This window comes from Micromys minutus (assembly GCF_963924665.1).
Source record: "Micromys minutus genome assembly, chromosome: X".
NCBI classification, from domain to species: Eukaryota; Metazoa; Chordata; class Mammalia; order Rodentia; family Muridae; genus Micromys; species Micromys minutus.
In genome coordinates, this window is record NC_137970.1 from 11386190 (window position 1) to 11406162 (window position 19973).

The following is a 19973-nucleotide window of genomic DNA, read 5'->3' on the forward strand; positions in this document are numbered from 1 at the left end:
CGGCAGCGGCGGCGCGGGAGCTGCTGAGGCTGACGGAGCCCGGTCCAGCTGCGGGAGGAGAGGATCGCGCGGGGCCATCGCCACCTGCCCCGAGGCTCTCAGCCCGCCCCGCCCCGCCCCACCCCCACGCGGCCCAGAGCCCACCCCTCTGCTAGGGCCGACCCCAGGGCAGCAGAGCGGCTGCAGTCGGAGGCGAGCGAGCGCGGCGCTGGGAGTGGACTGCGGGCAGCCGAGGAAGCCAAACTTTGCTGCTCTCTGCGCTTTCCCGGCCGAGCTCCCCTCTGCTCCTTAGCGTAGACACCCTCTCTCCCGACCCCCGCACACATCCACCCAGCCAGCCGCCCCCGGATCTTCCTCGCCGCCTGGACTCCGCTCAGGGGAAAACTTCAAAGCGCCGGATCGCAGGGCTCCCTGCCTACTTCCCGACTGGGGATTTCAGGTCAGTGCCCGGAACACCTTTCCCCGGGGGCCGCGGGCGGGTTGGCGCGCCGGGGACTGCAGCCGACCTCCTCCTTCACGGGGTTTCTCCTCCGACTCCAGTAGACCCCCGTCGGGAGGTTTAGCTACCTTGCTCGCTTTCGTTTTTACATCAGAGCTGCAAGTTATTAAAAATGCAGCCAACCTAAGCGGCCCCCGCATGGGCACCAGAGAGGGAGGGACTCGACGGGGGACCTGCCACCTCCCGAGGGGTTGGGAGGACCGGGAGTTCAGCGAGTGGAAGTTTGCAGCCTCTGTGTGTCTGCGCGGGAGCGCGATCGTCGCCGAGCGTCGGGAGTCAGGCGTGGGGGGGGGTGCTGGGCTGGAAGCTGGGAAGCTCGTCTCGGCGTTACCTCGCTAGCAGGAAGGGGAGGGCAGCGGGTTCCCGTCTGCTTTCTTTTTCGACTCGGAAAAGAACTGTAAAAACCCCCAGCCGCCGCCGCTTCGTCTGGCCTCTCCAGGGGCCGGTGGTGCCTCCGAGTGGAACGACGGCTTGTGCGTGCGCTAGTGTGTGCGGCGGGCGCCTCGGACCGAGCCGAGCTCGACCTACCGTCGTCGCTCAACTCCGGAGGGGAGTCCCGGGTTTTTTCTTGGCTTGCCCCAAAGCGTGAATCACGTGGAATAACCGGTGGGGGGGGGAACTACTAGGAAACCGTGGAGAGCCTGAGATTCGGATTGGGCCAGTCCACCGGCCCCCCAGGTCAGATGCATTGTTTTATTAATGTTCTTTTAAGATTCTAATTCGACCCCCCCTTCCCATCTCTTCCCTTAGGGAGATGTCTTAGGGTAGGTTTTAAGTTCGGAGCCTCCCGGAGCCGGTATAGACTGCTTCTTTAGGGACGGCGTGGGGGGAGCTAGCAGAGCCCTCAGCCCGCCGCTAGGCTTTGGGGAACCTAGTGGGAAGCCCTGATGGGCGTGTGAAAGTCTGCGGCCCGGGGAAGTTGGTCCCACTCGGAGGGCGGGCGACACGGAGGCTCTAGGCGAAGAGGAACTTGCGCACCGGGCGCGATCCTCCGTTGTGGCGGGGAGGGCGAGGCGGCACTGGGCCAGCACTTGGAGCAGGCGGGAGGCTGCGCTGCAGAGCCACCACAAACCGGGGGCTCCGGGCTGTGGCGAAGAGCGCCTGCTATTTACGAAGAGAACCACGGAGCGCCCTGAACAGAGTAGGGCGGCTCGTGGCACGTGTAGTCCCGGCGGACTTCTGGCTGCCCGGTTGCTCAATGGAACACGTACTGACGTCCCGAAGACGACCGAGCCTGTCCCCTTGTAGGCCGAGGCCGAGCCAGGCTTAATTTGCTGTTAATGAATCTTTTCCAGAAAGTCTGCGACCTCCAGCTAGACGCTGTGAGTGCCCGCGCGCGAAGGCGCGCGCCGCCGGCGTCTAGAGAGTGGGGGTTGGGGGGACTAGAAAAGCAAAGAAGGAACTGGAGGAGGGTTATGTTTATTTAAAAACAAACCTTAAAAGAAACCAGAGCGCCTCAAATAGGTATTCATCCTGCCTGGTTGCGTCTAGACATTCCGGGGTTTAACTGTAACCCCCTCCCCGCGCACCCTTATTGAGAGAATGCTAGGGGACAAGTACTATTTGGTTCTAAGGTTAGTTCCTTGGACAGAAAAAAAGATCCTTTAAAATGGACTGCGAGTAAAAGAAAAAAAAGAAAGAAAGGAAAGAAAATAAAAAAGGAAATAGCCCACCCCAGAAGGTGGTGGGTGGCGAGCAGACAGACTTGGTATTTCTAGCCATCTGACACTTCCTGTGGCACTGGAAACGGACACCACCGGGAGAGATCGACCTGTACACGGTGCTGGATTTTGCCAACAGAATTGCTTGTGTGGAAGGTATTTTAATTGTGGACCTCAGAGACGCCTATCTGTGGACTCTTGGGGAATACTCTCTTCTCGATCCTTCCCACTCCATCCCCGACTTGTTACCTGGCCTGGGCTGCAGTGTCACCTCTGGTGTTTATGTGGGGTTGGATTTGTATCGCGTAGACCTACGCGGAGGGGTGATGTTTAATATGCCGTCCAGGTTTAATCTGAGCCTGGCCTCTAGTGTGCGGGTGTACATCACCACGTACGAGAATTGCCTGCGGTGGTTAGGGGATCACGCGAGTTTCGGTCACCAGGCGCTGGGCGGGTAGATCTGGACTGGGGCTCGATCGGCCCCAGCTCTCTCCTTTGAGGCGCTGTCACCAGTAGGTGACTGAGAGTTAATTAGGAAGTGTTCTCTGGATCAATGGGCCGCACAGCTCATTAGCGATTCTCTCCAGCCCTTTGCAGGGCCGGCCTGGCCTCCGCCTCCCACACAGCCCAGGCCCCCGCGGTCCGGGCTGCTGAGAGTGCCGCTGGGAAGTGGGGAGGGGTGGTCAGTGAGGGACAGCGGGCAGGCCAGAATAACTTCGCAGGGCGGTGTGTTGCGTGCGGCGCCGCGAGGTCCTCGCAGCCCGCTCTTTCTTCCTGCTCGCGGCCGCCTCCACTGTGTCTTTAACTCGCTCTAGCTCGCTTTGCTGCCTGGCTGCTCCTCCCCGCCTCCCTCGCCTATCTCTTGTTCTCTAAGCACGACGCCTGTGCTCCCCGCCCAGTTTGGGATTAGACAAGATAAAAATAGGACTGCCCAGCGCGCAGAGCTGTGACAGTACCCGTGTAGCCTGGCTGATGCGAGCGCAAGGGGTAGGGGTCTGGGGAAGACTAGCAGGGTGCTTGGGGCGGCCAGATTCTTATTGGACCCTCACTCCCTACCCCGCAGGCGCCGTCACGCTCGCTGGACTCTTTCCGCTGTGAACCGTGCGGGCCAGGGGTCCTGAGCAGGGTCTCCGCGCTCTCGCGGGTGTTGTTGGTGTGCGGGTGATAGATCGGTCTAGACAGGCATGCAGACTCCCTCCCGGCTGAAGGACGGGGGTGGGGTGTGTGTGGGGGGGTGGGGGGCAGTGGAGACGGCAGCAGACTCCGGAGAGCTGTGAGCGAGCAAGCTAAAGCTAGCCTGCGGGCCCAGCAAGCCAGGCTTGCTTGCTGGGTGGAAGGCAGGTTGGGGAGATCTTTTAACCCTTTAAGTGCGGCAAATAGTTTAATGTGGGGGAGGGACAAGGAGTCCTGTTAGAGCGGTCCGCGGGGTGGGGGCCTGGGTTCTAGACCTGCTAGTGTTTTCCTTTCTCTTCTTCGTGCATGGGCCGATTGTTTCCCAAATCGAATGCAGCTGCTAGACAGACCTAGGCTTGACCTAGTACTTCTGTTTGGGGGAGCTGTGAAGACAAAAATGAGCACCATCACTTAAGAATCTGAGTTTCAGAGCAGACTGTGGAGACCTCTGTTTCCAATGGGGAATCTGATGCCTGTAGGGGATACCCAAAGTGAGAGAAGGTAACTGGGCAAAGGCTCTGACCCAGACTCCTCCAGATTAAAGGCCCTGAGCCTGAGATACCAGGCCAATAAATACAGTATGTATGCATTGGTGGGAGAACACAGCAGCCCTTGAGTTGTCCACAAATAAACACTTAACCACCAACTTGTGAATAGTTATAATCAGACACGTGTGGGAGACAATCCAAATAGGAGGTGGACACTTAAAGATCTATCCTATCATTTGTGTATCGATGGCTTAAACTTTAATGCAACTCACCATAAGTTAGTGTAGTTCTATTCAGAGCTGGATATTGATAAATGTGTCCCCTATAGATACTTAACTTATTCCCTCCCTTATTTTCCCCCTAAAAATCTGTGACCTAAGGTTCCTCTACTTACATTTAAACTGCAAAGCCATGCTGCTCTGGCCAGGATTTGAAGCAGTAGAAAGGAATGCTCAGATTAAGATGTATCCCCCGAATGACAAGCGCTAGGACAAATCAAGAGACTTTGGTCCCCATGTCCTAATAGAACAAGGGATACATAAAAGATAAAGAACTGGTCAAGAGGAATGTAAGCATGGGTATGTAAATGTAGAAATGTATAGTGATGTTCTACAAGGAAAACCGAGCGATGCGGTGTCGCTGGAAACTGGAGTGGAATTTCTATGTGTTGCAAAGACAAAATCCATTAAAGAAGTAAAGAGGGTCACTTGGGAAGGCACAAAAGGCACGCATATGCATACATACCCTGTGCTTAGATACAGACCTTCCCTTTGCCTTGAGGTAGACTGTTCACTAGTGAGACTGAATGAAAGCACAACGGAGCAACTCTATTGACACAGTCATTCTCTGGGAGATGATGTGTTTGGGCAGTAGAAAATGGCCAAGTAGCCTTCCAAACAGGTGGATGGCCCTTGTTTAGGATTACTTCTAGTTAGTTCTTGCCCTACTGGCTAGATAACAGGAATTCTGTAGAAGCTGGGGGTTCTTGAAGAACACCTTGTGTAGCTGGAAGGTGAGGGGAAGGCTGTAGTAGTGGCCAGGAGGAAGATGTGAGGGTGTGTGGTAAAGTTGGGGAGGGTGGAGCAAGGCTTGGACTGAGAGGGAGAATTGAAAGAAGTATGCCTTCTGGGAGGAATAGGGGGAGAGCGGTTTTATTATATATTTCCCTCCCTGCTGGGGGACACTATACCTGGGACAGCCCATGCAGGGTGTATTAGCAAGCACCTCAGTGACCCAGACTTCTGCTAGGGTTTAGTTTGCTGGGGGCACCTATTTTCATGGTCCCCCCTTTATCTAAGCCCACTCAGGAATTTCAGTTTTTTTATTGGGAAGATCACGTTAGGGCGGAGCCCGGGCGGGGCAGGGCTGTGCTGTGGGGAAGGCTGGCAGCTTCCTAGAAGGCCCTAATGATGCCCCAACCCTAACACAGCCCTCTGGAGCAACCAGCAGCCATCCATAATGCCATCCTGGTTTCAAGGATTAGTCGTCCGGACACCTAGCCAGGCAGGGCGGGGAATTCAAATGGGCCAACCTCTGGGCTGAGCTCCACCGCTCCAGCTAGGAAGGCCCTTTGTTAGGTCCTCGAGTCCTTAGGAGTCTATGAAGAGTGTAAATACAAGTGTTTTTGCCTAGGAGTCTCTTGGGATACTCAGGATCTGGTCTAGTGGGGGTCTCTTCCCAACTTAGGCTTTGGCTGACCACCAGCGGAGGAACTTGGTCAGTGTTGATGGCCAATGGGATTTCTTGTTTTCTTTTTTCTTCTTTCTTTCTTTCTTTCTTTTTTTTTTTCCCCTTGGCCCCAGAGTTGGTCTCCCTGCTGAGACCTAGGTGGTAGGTCTGGGGGAAAGAAGCACAGGAACTCCTGTCCATCCCCCACCCCACCCCCACGTGGCAGCCCAACAGGGCTCATCCCTGAGCACTTGGCTCAAGGTATGTACTTCTCTAACAGATTCTCAAACTTGCTTCCAGCATGTCCCTTAAGATGGGACATGTGTATTTTGTGGGGTAGCAGTTTCTGTGTTCTTCCTGGGTATATCAGAAGGCTCCCATTGTGGGCTGACTAATGCTCAATTCCTTGTGTGTCCTCAATCCATATTCTTGTAGTACGGCCCCATTTATATTTATTTATCTTTTCAGAGAGCAAGTATCACTAGCCAGCACCCACACAGGCTGGGCTCCCCACGATTAGACAAATGGAGAAGTCCACTCAGAGAAGATCCCGACAGCATAAAATATAATTTGTGATCTAAAAGACAGTTTCCAGTATAATCTCATTATGCACCACAGACTCCCGGTGTTATTTTGTGGAAGGCGGACAATGATCAATTTACATTGACCCGGGGCTGGGCGAGCTTTTAGATGGTAATTGCCATATTGATTTGCATGCAAAAAGAAGACCTGCTAAAATTAAAGACCGGAAGCTAAATTAAACTAAATTTATTGTCTAGGTGCAAACCAAGGGAACTGTTGGGGGAGGGAGGTGAGTCAGGTTAGGTTGCCAGGGCTCCCCCCCCCCAACAGGTAAGAGGCTAACAGAGCTTGGGGGGCAGTTTACTACTTTCTCAGATATCTTTGCCTTGAGATTTCAAAATGTGGGAAGGGAGTCGAGTTTGGGGGAAAGTTATAAAACGGTACAATTGCAGTGAAGGCCCTTGGTCTTTTAATGCTAACAGTAACTATAAGGGGGGGAGGTTTATAGGGTTGGGGGGTCTTCCTGCATCATTTTCGGTACTTCCCACCTCCCATTTCTATTGTTTTGATTCTGTGGAGCCTTCACTAAGGTGCCAGGGACACCAGAATCTGAAGAGAGAAAGCAAGCACAGAGGTGTGTGTGTGGGGGCGCTTCTCTGTTCCCGCCTTGCTCCTTCCCTTTATCCCTCTGGAGCGGGAGACCTTGTGGTGGGCGTGAAGGTGTTAGAGGCTAAGTATGCCCTCCACCTCGGCGAGGCCCGGTGGGTCCCCACGGATGGCTGGGACTGTGGGCAATTGTCTCACGATGGAAGCTAAGATCACAGGCTCGGCTGGATGGCAATTGCCCGGGAAGCCGCAGATTCCAGGTGGCCGATGTTGAGGGTGAGGGGAATGGGTGGATTGCATTGGAGTGGGAGACAGTGTCTATCGGAGCTTCAGGCCTGCCTAGTTCCGGGGTCAGGGGGTCGCCTCTAGAAGTTCTGGCATGCTGGGCCAGTTCCAAGCCAGGCAGGAGGTGGAAACTCATCCGGCTAGCCAAGACTGGAAAGTTTTAAAAAGAGAAAGAAAGCCACTTGCTGGAGGTCTGGCTGGGTGCCAGGTCAGCTGGGCCGCATGGCCACTCAGGGTTGGGGGCGGTGTGAACGGAGGGAGTGTGCGGTCAGGTCCTTCTCTCCAGCTGGACCTTCTCCCTCCCCGTGGCTCTGTCGGGTCTATTTCAGAGATCCTTGTTGAGCCGCAGAGGCTGGCAGGGGTGACCAAATGTCTGGTGCCTGAGCCAGTCCTCACTAGGCAAAGGTGACGATTAATAAGCCTTCGAAAGTTCCTAAAGCAACAGAGAGCTTGGAGTGGGCCTAGAGATTAGGAGGAAGTGGGAAGAAGATTTTTAGGCCATATCCTGGGAGGAAAGGGTGGGAAAACAAGTCTTCCAGCTTGCCTTGGTGGTTGGCTTTTGGTAGGGACATTGGGGTGCCCAATAAATAGGGCCTGATACCTAGAAGTCACTTGACTGATATTGTCTCTCCCCCTCCACCTGGTCCCTAGGGTTTCCCCTTGAAGCTTTAGGAGATGTAGATAGATGGAGGATTCTCTTCCGAATGCCTTTCTTTGCTCCATCTAAGATAATCAGTTGCATTATGTGACAAGCCTCGGCCATAGGACCAGTATAGCAGTCAGCATTTCCCCTGAGAACAGAGAGGCCAGGCCACCTATTACTGTTGCTGTGAGCTAGCACCAGGAGGGAAAACTGCATCAACACCCCCCTGCCCCCAACCGGGGCATCTCACTGGGAGAGACTTGTAGTATGTAGGGGGAGATTGCTGTGATGTTTAGGGGAAATCGGGGTTCATACTGGATAACTTACATAAGGTTCATGTGCTGGCTCTTTACTGTGTAGTTGATACACAAAGCCTTCTGAACTTCCTGGAGGGAAAAACAATCAGTGAAAATGGGGATTTCAAGTCACACAATTAGGTCAATAATTGGCTCCTCTCCGCAACTCCAGGACTGAGTTTGACCATGGCCCATTTTTTACTAGCTGTGTGACCTTGGGGGCAAGTTATTTATGGCCTCTGAGCCTCAGTGTGTTTCTTCATTTGTATGACTGGGAATAATTATCTACCTTTAGGATCAAAGACAATGCTTGGCACATAGTAGGCCTGGAGGGTTAATAATTGCCTTGAATGATGGGTCATGTTTCTATAAGTTGCTCCTTACTTCTCCCGAGTCCCAGGTCAGCTGCATTCCTCTGGGTAGGCCTATATGGGCTCCTCTCTCTTTGTTTAGAGTTCTTTGCCTTATGCCTTTAAGGGATTCCATATGCAACGACTTGGAATCCCCCCCTCAACCACCCCCCCCCCCGTCTTAAGTGGGATCATTATATGGGTCGGAATTGATTCCAGAACTGGTATCTAGGTGCCGTTTGGCAACTTTTCCAGTCCTTATTGCAGGGGAGGGGACAGGAGCTGCTGAAGGAGAAGACCTAGTTGGAAGAGGTGAATGAAGGGAATGGCTGCTGCTGCAGCCAGAGGTGCTGTGGCTGGCTAGGGATTAAGTCCGGATGTTATGAAGGTTCGATGTGGTTTTCAATAAAGTCAGCCAGAGATTGCTTCTTTTATATCGATATGTATTTAAAAGAAATTACTAGCACGAGAAGAAAACCAGACCTGTATGGATCCAGGCCGGTAGTAAGCTACTGTGATCAGGTTCCCTCCTCGACTCCCAGAGGGGAAGTCAGCTTTTGATTGAAGCTACACTTGCTTCTTGACTCTCAGGGGATGCCTGCTCTGAAACAGGAGCTCTCCCTCCCGTTCCCTCCCCCCCTCTTCCCTTCTTTCCCTAAAAGCCTTTGTGCTGAAAGAGCTTCAGTAGGCATGAATCTCTGGTCCCTCTAAAGAAAGCAGCCTTTGCTGACGTTGGTTTGTGAGCAGCGGCTTTTACCAGGCCAGCAGTTTTGCACCCCCCCCCCCCCACCGTTTTAGCTCACTATTTTAGAGGTAGTATATGGGCAGAATGCTCTTGACTGTGGTAGTGGCTGCAGTGTGGAGCCCAGCTGCCTGTAATCTGAAGGCTCTGTAACCTTTGAAGGGGGCCCCTCAGGAGCTTGAGGACCCAGGATTGTTTTTGAGGATCTGTTTGTTTTCTCCACCCCGAGGGTGGAGACAGGCAAGAGTATGTTCTAGCTTTGAGTCTGGTTTAAAAAAAAAAAAAAAAAAAAAAAAAAAAAAAAAAAAAAAACTTGATTTAATTGGAGAAACTCCTAGGCATTTCACAGTTCTGTACAAATGCAAACTTGAAATAGCTCAAGACCTACGTCATTTAGGAAAGGATAAATGAAGTACAAAAATGTTCAAACTATGTCAATCCTTGGAGTTGTCTACCCTCCCATAAACACATGACAAGTGCCAAGGCATTTCCAGTCAAAACACCCATGGGCCCAGCAGCTCTATCCTTTGTATTTATTATTTTATTAACAGCATTTTACACAGCATTTAACAAGCCCGGACTGCCCGCTTTCCACAGTGACTGGGTGGAAAATGGGTGGGGGTGGGGGAAAGTGGTCTACAAACCCACTAGCTGGAGAAATCTCCCCATAGAGAGACAGTTTATTTCTACTGGCCATAAAGGAGCCAAAAGCAGTACTGAGGAGAGAGAGCTCCCTTCCTATCCTAGGAGCATGTTTGGACTTCTAGACTGTGTCTGCTCTCAGTTTCTACTTGAAAGGTAAAACAGGGTCTACTCCTGGCTATTCTGCGCCTTGGTTATTGGGGATCTTCAAAGAACGAGTATTTGTCTGTCGCTATTCTATATCCTGGTGGAAAGTTTCTAACGAAAAGTAATGCCTTTCTTAAGTCATAAAATGAGCCTTGTATGATTATTTAATTAAAATCTATTTAAGGACCGATTAGGCGTGTAATTTGCGCTAATAATGACGATTATGGAAATGTTCAACTTAACCAAAAATCATAAAGGAGACATTTTGATCAGTGGGGCGACCAGTAAGTATTCAATGAGTTGGGCAATTTCTGAAAGACCAGAGGTCCTGCACAGAACCGCAGACATGCCCAGCCTCGGTGACAACCTCAGAGTCTGCAGACCTCCCTATCAAAGCCTCAGCCCAGCCACTTGGTCCAGTGGCCTAGTAGTCTGAGCAGCCATCTCTTCCCATCCAGCTTCTCCAGACTTTCTCTACCAGAGGCACAAATTCTGGGAGAGGGCTGCTAAACCACAGCGAAAGCACTGCGAAATGGCGGTGCTCTTGGGCTTAACAAACTGCACCGAGAAACGCATGCACGCTTCCTTGGCTGGCCTTGGCTAGAGCCCGGAGGGGTGGGGTGGGGGGAACCAGGGTCCCTTGTTCCGGAGAAAGCTGCCAGCTGCTGGTCTTGGTGCGAAGGCGAAGGCAGACACAATGCTGCTGTTGTTGGTTTGATCTCTAACTGTGGATTGTTAGTCTGGCTTTAACTATGTGGTAAGGGGGGAATGTGAAGGCTGTTTACAGCGAGTGCAAATAATGTGACAGCTGTTGGCGCGCGAGCAGCGCTGCGCCTCCTCGGCACTCACACAAAGCGCGCACTATGCAAGCAGGCCCCGTGGAGGAGCTGCAGAGGTGGCCACCACTTTGTGTGAGAGAAAGCTGGGCCACACCCCTTCACCAGTCAGATTCCCAGCACACACCTTAAGGACTGCCCTAAGAGTGGAGTAGGGGTGTGGGATGGTTTATATGTTGTGGTTTTGGGATCTTGTTAGTCAGAGGTATCAGGAGAAGGCCAGGGGAAGGTGGGGATAGGGGCTGGAGTGTCACTATCTAGAGGGGTTTGGCCAAGATCCATGAGCCTAGGTCCTCAGCTGCTTGTGACAGAGTTTGCAAGATTGGGGGGGGGGGCAGCAGGCTCAAGTAAGCTTATTGGGAAGAATCTGTTATTAAGTGAAGGCTTTCTGGGGATCCCAGAGGCTCGGAAGGCTGTTGTTCCTCTGCAGTGGCTCTATTCAGATAAGTTAGAGACAGGCGCTGCTGGATGGAAATGCAAGTGTGTGGGTTCAGGATCCGAAGGAGGATGCATTTTCCAGGGAAGGAGTGCAGGTTGACTTTGAGCCACCCAGTCTCATAACCTTCCCCTGTCAGAACACAGTGGCCTTCCAGCTACAGCCACAAAAGGCCTGGTGGAAGAGGCACTACTCTCTGGGTGGATGGAGGAGCAGGATCAAGGTGATGCTGATAGGTGATGCTGATGACTGTCAGACCTCTTGTCCCATCCTGGCGATGCATAGATATAGTCAAGAACTTGGGTCTGTCTCTTGGGTGGCTTGGGGCAAGCTGAGAGTAAGGTGTCATCCTAACTCCCCAAGGATGAAAGAAGCCTTCCTGGGCTAGAGAAAGACTGTCCCTGGGATATAGAAAATCTTTTCAGGCTGACTTAATTCTACAGTCTTTTTGGGTTCCTTTGGCCCTGTGTGGACAACTGACAGGATGTTTGAGTCTGGATACTCAGCACGCCCCAGGTAGGACTTCTTTCCACACATTCCCCTCGGGGAGCTGGGAGATGCTTCTGGAGTGATACATGAACTTCGGTGCCAGTTCTATAAATTGGTCTCTTTTTATGACGTGTGCCATTTTCTGTAGGAATGTTGCTTGCAAAACGAGTTTCGCCTTGGAGGAAAGGCGGAAAGATAAACAAGCCTGCAACGCCAAAACACTGGCAGCCTTTCCTTCCTTCCAGCTCCCTTAAAGCAGCCGGGCTGTATTTCCAGGATTAGACTCATGCTTGTAAGGAGGGACTCTGTTGGCTTTTTTTCCCCCCAAGCAAATGCAAATTAGAGAAAAATAATTTTCTTTCAACGATATGCAATGTATTAGTCACTTGTTATCGAGCTCCAAGGCAGGCCTCATTTGCGCGTCTGCCAGCTCGCTCACATCTGCTCGGCGCTGTTGGGGCATTTTAACCTTGGCGGTGTCGTGTCTAGTCCCATGGATCAAGAAAGAGTAATTAAGCTCTGAACAGCCACAAAAATTCGTGGGTCCCCATCTATATGGCTTTGTTTTGGGGTGCTTTGAGTTCCAAGACTGAGTAGCAGACATGGAATTCTTATTGTTCCTTGAAAAGAAAAGGAATATCTCTCTCCTGCCGCCCCCCCCCCCCACCCCAAGCCTTCCCAGGACTTCCAGGCTCTGCATAGTCAACAAGAAGCCAGCTTGCAGATTTCAGGACCCTTGCATTTTGCACCTTACTTCCTTAAAAAGTTCTTTTGTGCTTCCTGGGGATAGCCTTTTGTATAACTTGTTACTTTCTGTAGCAAATGTGTTGAGTTTATACAAAGCCTTAGTGTAGACTTCTAAGTCTTCACTACTTAAAGAACTAACCAAGGCCTTTATTTAGGATTGCTCTCTATGTTGTGTGGATTCCCCAGTGGGGAACAGAACTCTATTGGGCTAGGCCAAGTATTAGGAAGGGAGTGGAGGTGGGGTAAGAAGGGGTGCTGGCTTTCTTTCAAGGTTCTGGGTGCTGGTTCTACCTCCTTTTCAAGGACCTCTTGTTTCCAAATTCACCCCACCTGCGCTTTGGGTACAGATACAATTCACTGGCTAGTTTATGTGGCACAGCCTGAAGGAATGGGAAAAGAACAAAAGGCAGGGTCTCTGGCCCTTCCGGTAGAAGGGTGGGGGAAAATAGCCATCCCTGTTCTTGGGTTGGGAGCAGTGGTAAATCTGATCCCCATAGCTGGGGCTCTGCCTGGGGTAGAGGGTGGATCCTCAGCAACCCACTTTTAGTAGACTCTTGGGGTCTGTCCTACCCAGGGCTTCATGCCTGTCCCATTTTACAGTACACTCAGCTGTCACCGGGCTTAGGGAAGGTAGCTTACAGTGAAGGTAGCAAGGGTTTGCGGTCTTTACCAGTGGGTTTGAGAGCATGTCCCTTAAGGGCTCAAATTCTGCCTGAACCCACTCAAAAGTTTGTTTTTCATTGAAATGTGATGGTGAAGACCAAAGGAATAGTAAAGGCTCCCGCAACAGAACTCTGGAAGTTCCCACGAGAACACAGGGTTCCAGGGATTAATGAGGGTCTTTTGGGGGGGGGGGGCTGCCCAAGGGAGAACTGGTGGAGTTTCTGGATGACCTGAGAGGATTTCTGGCCTGTACTGCTACCTCTTCCTTCTGGGACCTTAGCAGGGAGTTGTGAGGAGGGGCAGAAGGGGCTAGCAAGCTCTGACAGAGAGTGTGTGCTGGGAAAGACAATCCCTTTGTTGCAGAGAACATCAAGCTCTGCCGCGGCGCGGAGAGGGGGCCGCCCCTCCTCCTCCTTTCTCCCTCCGCTGCCACTGAGGGCCAAGTTTATTCCCTATCCTGATGACTCTCTGCTGTGACCCTGGAGCTCCAGGAAGAAACTGGGGGAGGTTCTCCTGTATGCTGGGAAGATCAAGTCTGTGTGAACATTGCCATCGTCTGGTCTCCCCCACCCAGGCTCCCCGACTTAGTCTTTTACTAATATAAAATTTGGTTGTGGTGGTGACACCCACAGAGCCAGTAGTTGTGGTTTGGAGTGTGCACCTGGGCAGCCTGGCTCACACATAACCCCACACCTCTGGCAGATGCTGGATGGCTCGGGACCTGGGAGCAGTTTGAGGGTCCCCTACTCATCAGTTATATGACATCTGGGAAAGCAGCCCAGGAGGACCCGCCCTGCATTGCACATCCGGGAAAGCATTTTCATTTCCCACCCCCACATAGGCCCTCCCCCCAACATTCTAAAATAGGAACGTCTTCCCCCTCCCTTCCTTGACACCCAGAGCATGCACTCAGTCTGCGTTTGAAGCAACCCCAGGAAGGGCTGGCACTAGCTTTTAAGCTTGGGTGAAATCCACACCAGTCGTGTTCCCTCTCCTGATCTGGCCCCTCTGTATCTCCTTCCTCAGCTCTCCACCCATGATAGATAGAAGACCGTGTAGCCATTCTGGGACTTAAAATATAAAGTGTGTTTGGTGGAACTTTTGCCAGGCAAACTCAATTCCATAGTGCAACCGAAGCCTCTAGAAAACACAGAGCCAAATATTTACAGAGGAGGACCAGGGTTGGAGAGATTCGGCCACCTGCCCAGGGACACAGGGTGGGTGAGAGCTGAAAAGAACCAACAGGGCTTCTTTCCTCGGGATCTCACCCAGCACACTGACTGGGGCCGGGCTACCTTTGTACCACCTAAGCTAGACGCTGCTGCAGGCAGATCTGTCCCATCTTTGGCTGCTGCCCACAGAGCAGCCTATAGGATGGGGGCCCGAAGGGCCTAGGGAAAGGATTAAGGGAAGCCCCAAAGAAGGGACTGCTAGTGTTTGAGTGGAGAGGTTTCATCTCTTCTAGTCTGCTTGAGAGCCATACTTTTCCTATTATGGGTGCAGGTGGCATGGATGGAACGGTCTGCTACAGTGGGGTGGCAGTGGGGACAACAGAGGCGGTTAAGCCTAATGTTGCCTCTCCCTTCACTACCCTTTCCTTGGCCTCCTCCGTGTTATCTGCCGGGGGAAATCTTACATGCCCTTAAAGAAGAAATAAATAAATTGGCTGTGGTGGTGCATGTATGACTTGAATCCCAGCAGAAACAGATCCATCTCTTGAGTTCCAGGCTAACAGGGACAGAAAGACCTAGTCTTTTAGAAAAGGAAAAAAAAAAGCGTGTTCTTTTTCTGGGTCTCAACTGTGCTGTCTTGGCAGGGATTAACTAAATGGTGTTAATAGGTACACCTTGGGGGTCACCTCGTGTCTTTTGAGAACATGAAGCAATTGGGCTCTTTTTCAGAGATGCCTCTGTTGGAGGGACGGCGCCCAATCTCATTCCCTTTGACCTGCTTCTGCCACTCGGGCCAAGCATGGGTACTCTAGCCACAGCCTTTGGCTCAGGAGCAAATGATTGCTCAAAGTCTGTTCAGGTGACTCCTCTGGCTCTCAGTTACCAGGGCAAGTTCTAAGAGCTGCAGCTGCCTACCATGTGTGCCTGCCCTGCCGCATGTAGTTCCTCAAGACCTCTCGGTTCCGGTGGATACTGCAGTTAGCAACCAACCAGTTCAGACAGCCATTCCTGCCTGGCTCTTCCCCGAGCCACCTTTTCTTTGCATTGCCTTTTTCATCCTTGTTTTGTTTTTGTTTTGTTTTTTTTCCCCTCCACGGTGGGCAGAAAGGGTTAGAAGCAGGTTAAAGCTAGCAACCTGCTCTCAGAACAGGGATCCCTCCTCTAACCTGCCTTTCTATGAGTGATGTCCCACATTTTGCCACTTCTAGAGGCATAGACTGCATGTGGAAGAAGGGGCAAAGGACAAGCCTCTTCCTTAGAGCAGCCAAGGGTCTTGAGGTACTCCATATTTCATCCGCCATATTCCATAGCCAAGGGTCAAGTTGGAGAGAGAAACGGCCACCTATTTTACTAGAACTTTCTAGGAACTGGATGGAATGAAGTCTCTCTTTGTTTTTTCACCCAGGAGTTTGGGTGATGGTGCTCCCTGCTCCTTCATGGTTTAGTGGAAGCAGAATGCTTTCCTTGAATGTATTTCTGCTGGGCTTTTGGCCTGCCCTTGTTTGTCACCCTAGAGAAAGGTCTCCTGGCTAGCAGGGCCCACAGTCATTGACCCTTTCTATTTTACTTGGTTGCTCTGTAGCCAGGCACCTGAAGAGTTAAAAGTCCTTAGCTTGTTGCAATGAAATTATGGCTGGCGGTGGCGCCGCTACGCTGTTCGTTCCACAGACCTCCACTTTTAAACAGTTCAAAAAAAGTTCACAGGGCAGCTAAAGATTCTAAGTGTGGGTACACGAGTGTGCACAAGCACTCGTGCACATGTGTGTGCAGTCCACAGTGCAATTCCTCCTATTTTAGCCTGTTTCCTGCAACCACATACAGAGGAGAATGAAATGCACTCCAGGCCTTAACTCTCCCCCTGTGTCTGTGACACTTCATTCTGATGGCTAGTGTTACTTATCTCTGACAATAATATTGAAAAAAATGATGAGCGATCCCCAGAGAGGGGTTAAAATTTCTGTTCTCCAGGCTGTCCCATGTGCCTCACAGTTCTGGTTGAGTCCTGGAAAAACAAAGGACTAAAGATGCTATTGGACTTTGTGGGAAAGAGGTTAGGCCTTTCTCTATGCTGATTCTGATTGTCCTTGAGGGTCCCTAAGGTACTCTTCCCAAGGTGGGCTACTCTAGGAGGCAACTGGGTTTGAAGCCTGAGGAACTGGACCATGGAGCTATGACTTTTCTCAGGCGGGTTCTTCTGACCCCCTTTTCCTGGCGATTGAGTGTAGAGTCGTCCTGTCCCCAGTGGGATTTCTGCACTTCATCTGGGTTCCATGAGGGCATGGTCTGGTCCTTGCAGCAGACTGCTGTCCAGGACACCTGCGCCCAGGAACAGTGCTGTGCTTCATTGGGCCACCCACGGTGTCTTCTCTTTGTTGTGAGAGTGGGCAGGCGATCCTCAGGAAAGGGACACTGGATGGAATGGGTCTTGGGACTTTTCCAGTCCCTGTGATGTGACATTCCCTGCATGGAGAATCAGGGACCAGCTCCCACACAGCCTTCCCCAGCACCCCAATCAGTTCCTCCACGCACTGTGGCTAGGCCATTTGGAGTTCTCCTGTCTGAAGAAAGGGACCCTTCCCAGGAAAACAGCTTCACCAAAGTCCATTCCCATGACGCCTTCCCAGATTCCAGCCTCTTCAGGGCTCTCCCCTTCCAGCTTCATTGTTGAGCTCTAACTGTGCGTGGTGTGTTGGTGCGTGTTGTTCTATGGTTGGGGGCCGGTGGGGGTTGCTGGTGGACAAAAGGCCTAGTTAGGACAAAGAAAGGAGCATAGCTGAGCTTTTGGATTCAGTCCTCCCAAGCCTTCCCCACCCCCACCCCAGTCCCTGGCAGAAGAGTCCCTGGACGGGGTGCCTCCACCCAACCGACCTGGCAGTCTGCTTCTCGTGTGCTAAAGTGTAAAAGCAAGCATTTGCATATTTTCTCCTGCTAACAAAGGAAATGTGTCGACTTAAGGGAACATTTGGGCTTTCGGAAACTGTGTGGGTGGGTGTGTGAGGGAGGAAAAAGAAAAGTTCCCCTGACGATCTATCGGCACACCAATTATTTCACACTCGGGTTTGGGTCCCGTGGAAAAATGCCGTGGCCTGTCCTGGACAAGGGAAGCCGAGATGTGTTTGTGAATAGGGAATTGCCGAGGGCCATCGGTCCCAGGCATTAAAGGCTCCCTACTTATTAACCCAGCATTTAACAGCAGGATATGGGCTGAAGCGCAGTCAAAAGAAACGGCTCAACCTCCAAAGAGCAATTAAAATCCTGCACGAGGATAAATCACGCGCCGTGATAATCCTGTTAATAAAATGCAGCTTGTCCTGACCCTTTACTCAGGCAGCAAACTAGAATGTGGTGTGGGTAGGGGCGGTGGGCTGAGAAGGTAAGTGGGGGAGGTGGTCTGGGCTCCTTTGCCCCCTCCCCTCCGCAGCCTCCCCCTCCCACAAGGTGGAAAATGGGTGGCTTTTGCCTGTTCCCTGTGTGCCAGCGGCTTGGAGCCCATCAGCATCAGCTCTGGCTGCAAAGACTTATGCGCTAATGATTTCTTGTCCCCAGCGAGCAGGCGTCATTGAATTACTCAGCCGCCTCCCCCTGCAGCTCCCAGGCAAAACCACCCCTGTTAGGTGCTTAATCTAATCCAGGGCTCCAGTAGAGAGCTTCACCAGCTCACTGGACTCTCTCTTTTACCCTCGGATCTTCGGGTTGGGCACAGGACAGCTTTGAAATTCAGCCCTAACTAACAATGTGTGGTGATTTTAGCCCCAAACCTGCATTGCCACCACCTCACTGTTCCTGTCTTTACTACCCCAAGAAAGAAAGATGAGCGTGCCAGTGATCTAGCAACCTGTGTCTTTCTGGTCCCCCCTCAAACATGGCTTCTTTCTCTGGCGAAAGGGTGGGCAGGCCCAGACCTGTGTCTAGGATGGGCTTCTTCCTGTTAGCTTGAGTCTGATCTCCATCACTGGGGGACAGGTGTGTCTTGGTTCATGGGCATTTGTAGACAGTCTGTCAGGCACAGGTTAGGTCCTGTATGAATTACCTTGAAAGATGCTTTGCTTTCTCTGTTTTATCAGTGCCTCTCCTCTACCTAACCTCACGGGAACCCCCCCCCCCCTTTCTTTTTTTAAACAGACTAGACGCTTGAAGCCAAGCTGCCATCCAAGGAAGCGACATGCTTTCAGCAACTCCTCTGTATGGGAACGTTCACAGCTGGATGAACAGCGAGAGGGTCCGCATGTGTGGAACAAGTGAAGACAGGTGAATAGTCTCCAGGGCCAGGCCTGGTGAGGGAGAACGAGTCTTCTCCCCCACACTCCTGAGCAGAGCCCATGCATGCCCAAGCGCCCCCCTCCCCCGGCCAGGGAAGGACCCAAAAGGTCTGGACAAGAGAGATCTCCTAGCTGGTGGCCCTTGATTTACAGTTTTAACAGGCAGCCTGGTTCAGCGAAGCATTACCGCCCTTTAAAAGATTAGCCCCTAAAGCGGCCTTTCAGTGCACTTTCGTCCTTAATTTATTATTTCATATTTATGAAGGAGAATTAATCCCCATCTATATGCTGCTTTAACTCTAAATGTCAGGAGTGTGGGCCCAGGTGGATCGGCATTGGATGTGCTTTTAAAACAAATAGTTTGCTTAGTAATAAATGAGATGGTTACCCTTTCCTTGGGTACTACCCAAGGCTTCAGGTTGCCCTCTGCTGCCCTTCTGTGTGGCTGTTGGCCTGGACTCTCATCACTGGACAGCCCAGTTAGGCTTTCTAATCCGTGATGTTGGACTGGGGCAGAGAGGCAAGTGAACAGGGATGATCAGAGCAGCTTTGGGGTAACCGTGAGGCTTCTCCGCTGTTGCTTGTCAGTGATGTTATCCTGAGGATTTGGAAGTTGGCGTGGAACACTTTCTTTATCAATGCTCTCTGATAACAAGTCCCAGGACAGCCAACAGCAGCCCAGCACACATGCGCAGCTTCCCCATCTGCCTGGAGTAGCTGACATTTCTCTGATACTATTGTACATCCCCACACATCTCCACATTGTTTTGATAAAGGCTGCAAATATAACCTCACCATTGCCATGGAAACTAGTCTCATGGATGGGGTCCCTAACTTTGTTTGGGGGGAAAGAAAGTTTTGAAAGCCTGCCCTCAGGGTTCATGCAGATGTGGGTAGATGAAGGAGCTAGCCTGTAAACTTTTAGCCTGCTTGGTTCATGGCCATTTTATTTAATTTCTGTCCCCCAGAACAGCTCATAAGGGTTAGCTAAGACAGCACTTGGCCTCTGTAGAAAAGGTCACGTGAGAGAAGTGTGCTTAATTTCTGGCTTGCCCACCTCTGGGACATATGTGTTATTCATGTCCCCACACATGAAAGGCCTGCCTTTGCTTTGTTCTGCCAGGGTAATATTGAATCACCATTTGGGAACAACTTTCACTATAGGTCATGGCAGGGTGGGTTAAGACAGTTCAAAAATAAATAAATAAATAAATGAGATTAGTAGGTACTGGTCTGGTCCGGGGAGATAGATGAAAGATAGATTCAGCAAGAAATGTTTTCATGAAATTGGTGTGTCTTTTTAAATAGGAAAATCCCTGTGAGTGATGGCGATGCTTCAAAAGCCAGGCTGGAGCTGAGGGAGGAGAATCCCTTGAATCACAACGTGGTAAGCGATGAATGGCCTCTCTTGATAGGGATGGCTATCAGTAATTTGTAATCAACTATGCATCAGTTTGTGTGTAATTAGGGATTTTGTGTGTGTGTGTATCTGTGTGTGTGTGTGTGTGTGTGTGTGTGTGTGTGTGTGTGTAAGCGCGCGAGCGGGTGCACACATGCTCACTCATGCACACAGCGTGAGGAGGGGGAGGGCATCAGGGCCTGGCTATGTATTGTTTTTAATATATTCTGCCCTCCAAAGCCCTTATTCC

At 51.5% G+C, this 19973-nt stretch overlaps 1 protein-coding gene across 6 annotated transcripts in view; it reads left to right on the forward strand.

Moving 5' to 3' along the window:
• Positions 1-19973, forward strand: part of BCOR (BCL6 corepressor) — a 117191-nt gene that overhangs the window by 75753 nt on the left and 21465 nt on the right. For 4 of the 6 annotated variants that reach the window (XM_080911052.1, XM_080911055.1, XM_080911054.1 and 1 more), the window contains exons 1-3: positions 233-439; positions 18188-18313; positions 19633-19711. In XM_080911052.1, the coding sequence (XP_080767178.1) occupies positions 18228-18313; positions 19633-19711 (165 nt within the window). In that variant the 5' untranslated portion in view covers positions 233-439; positions 18188-18227. Of the gene's footprint in view, positions 1-232; positions 440-18187; positions 18314-19632; positions 19712-19973 lie in introns of those variants that run through there. The other 2 variants (XM_080911051.1, XM_080911053.1) reach the window with 1 other exon arrangement.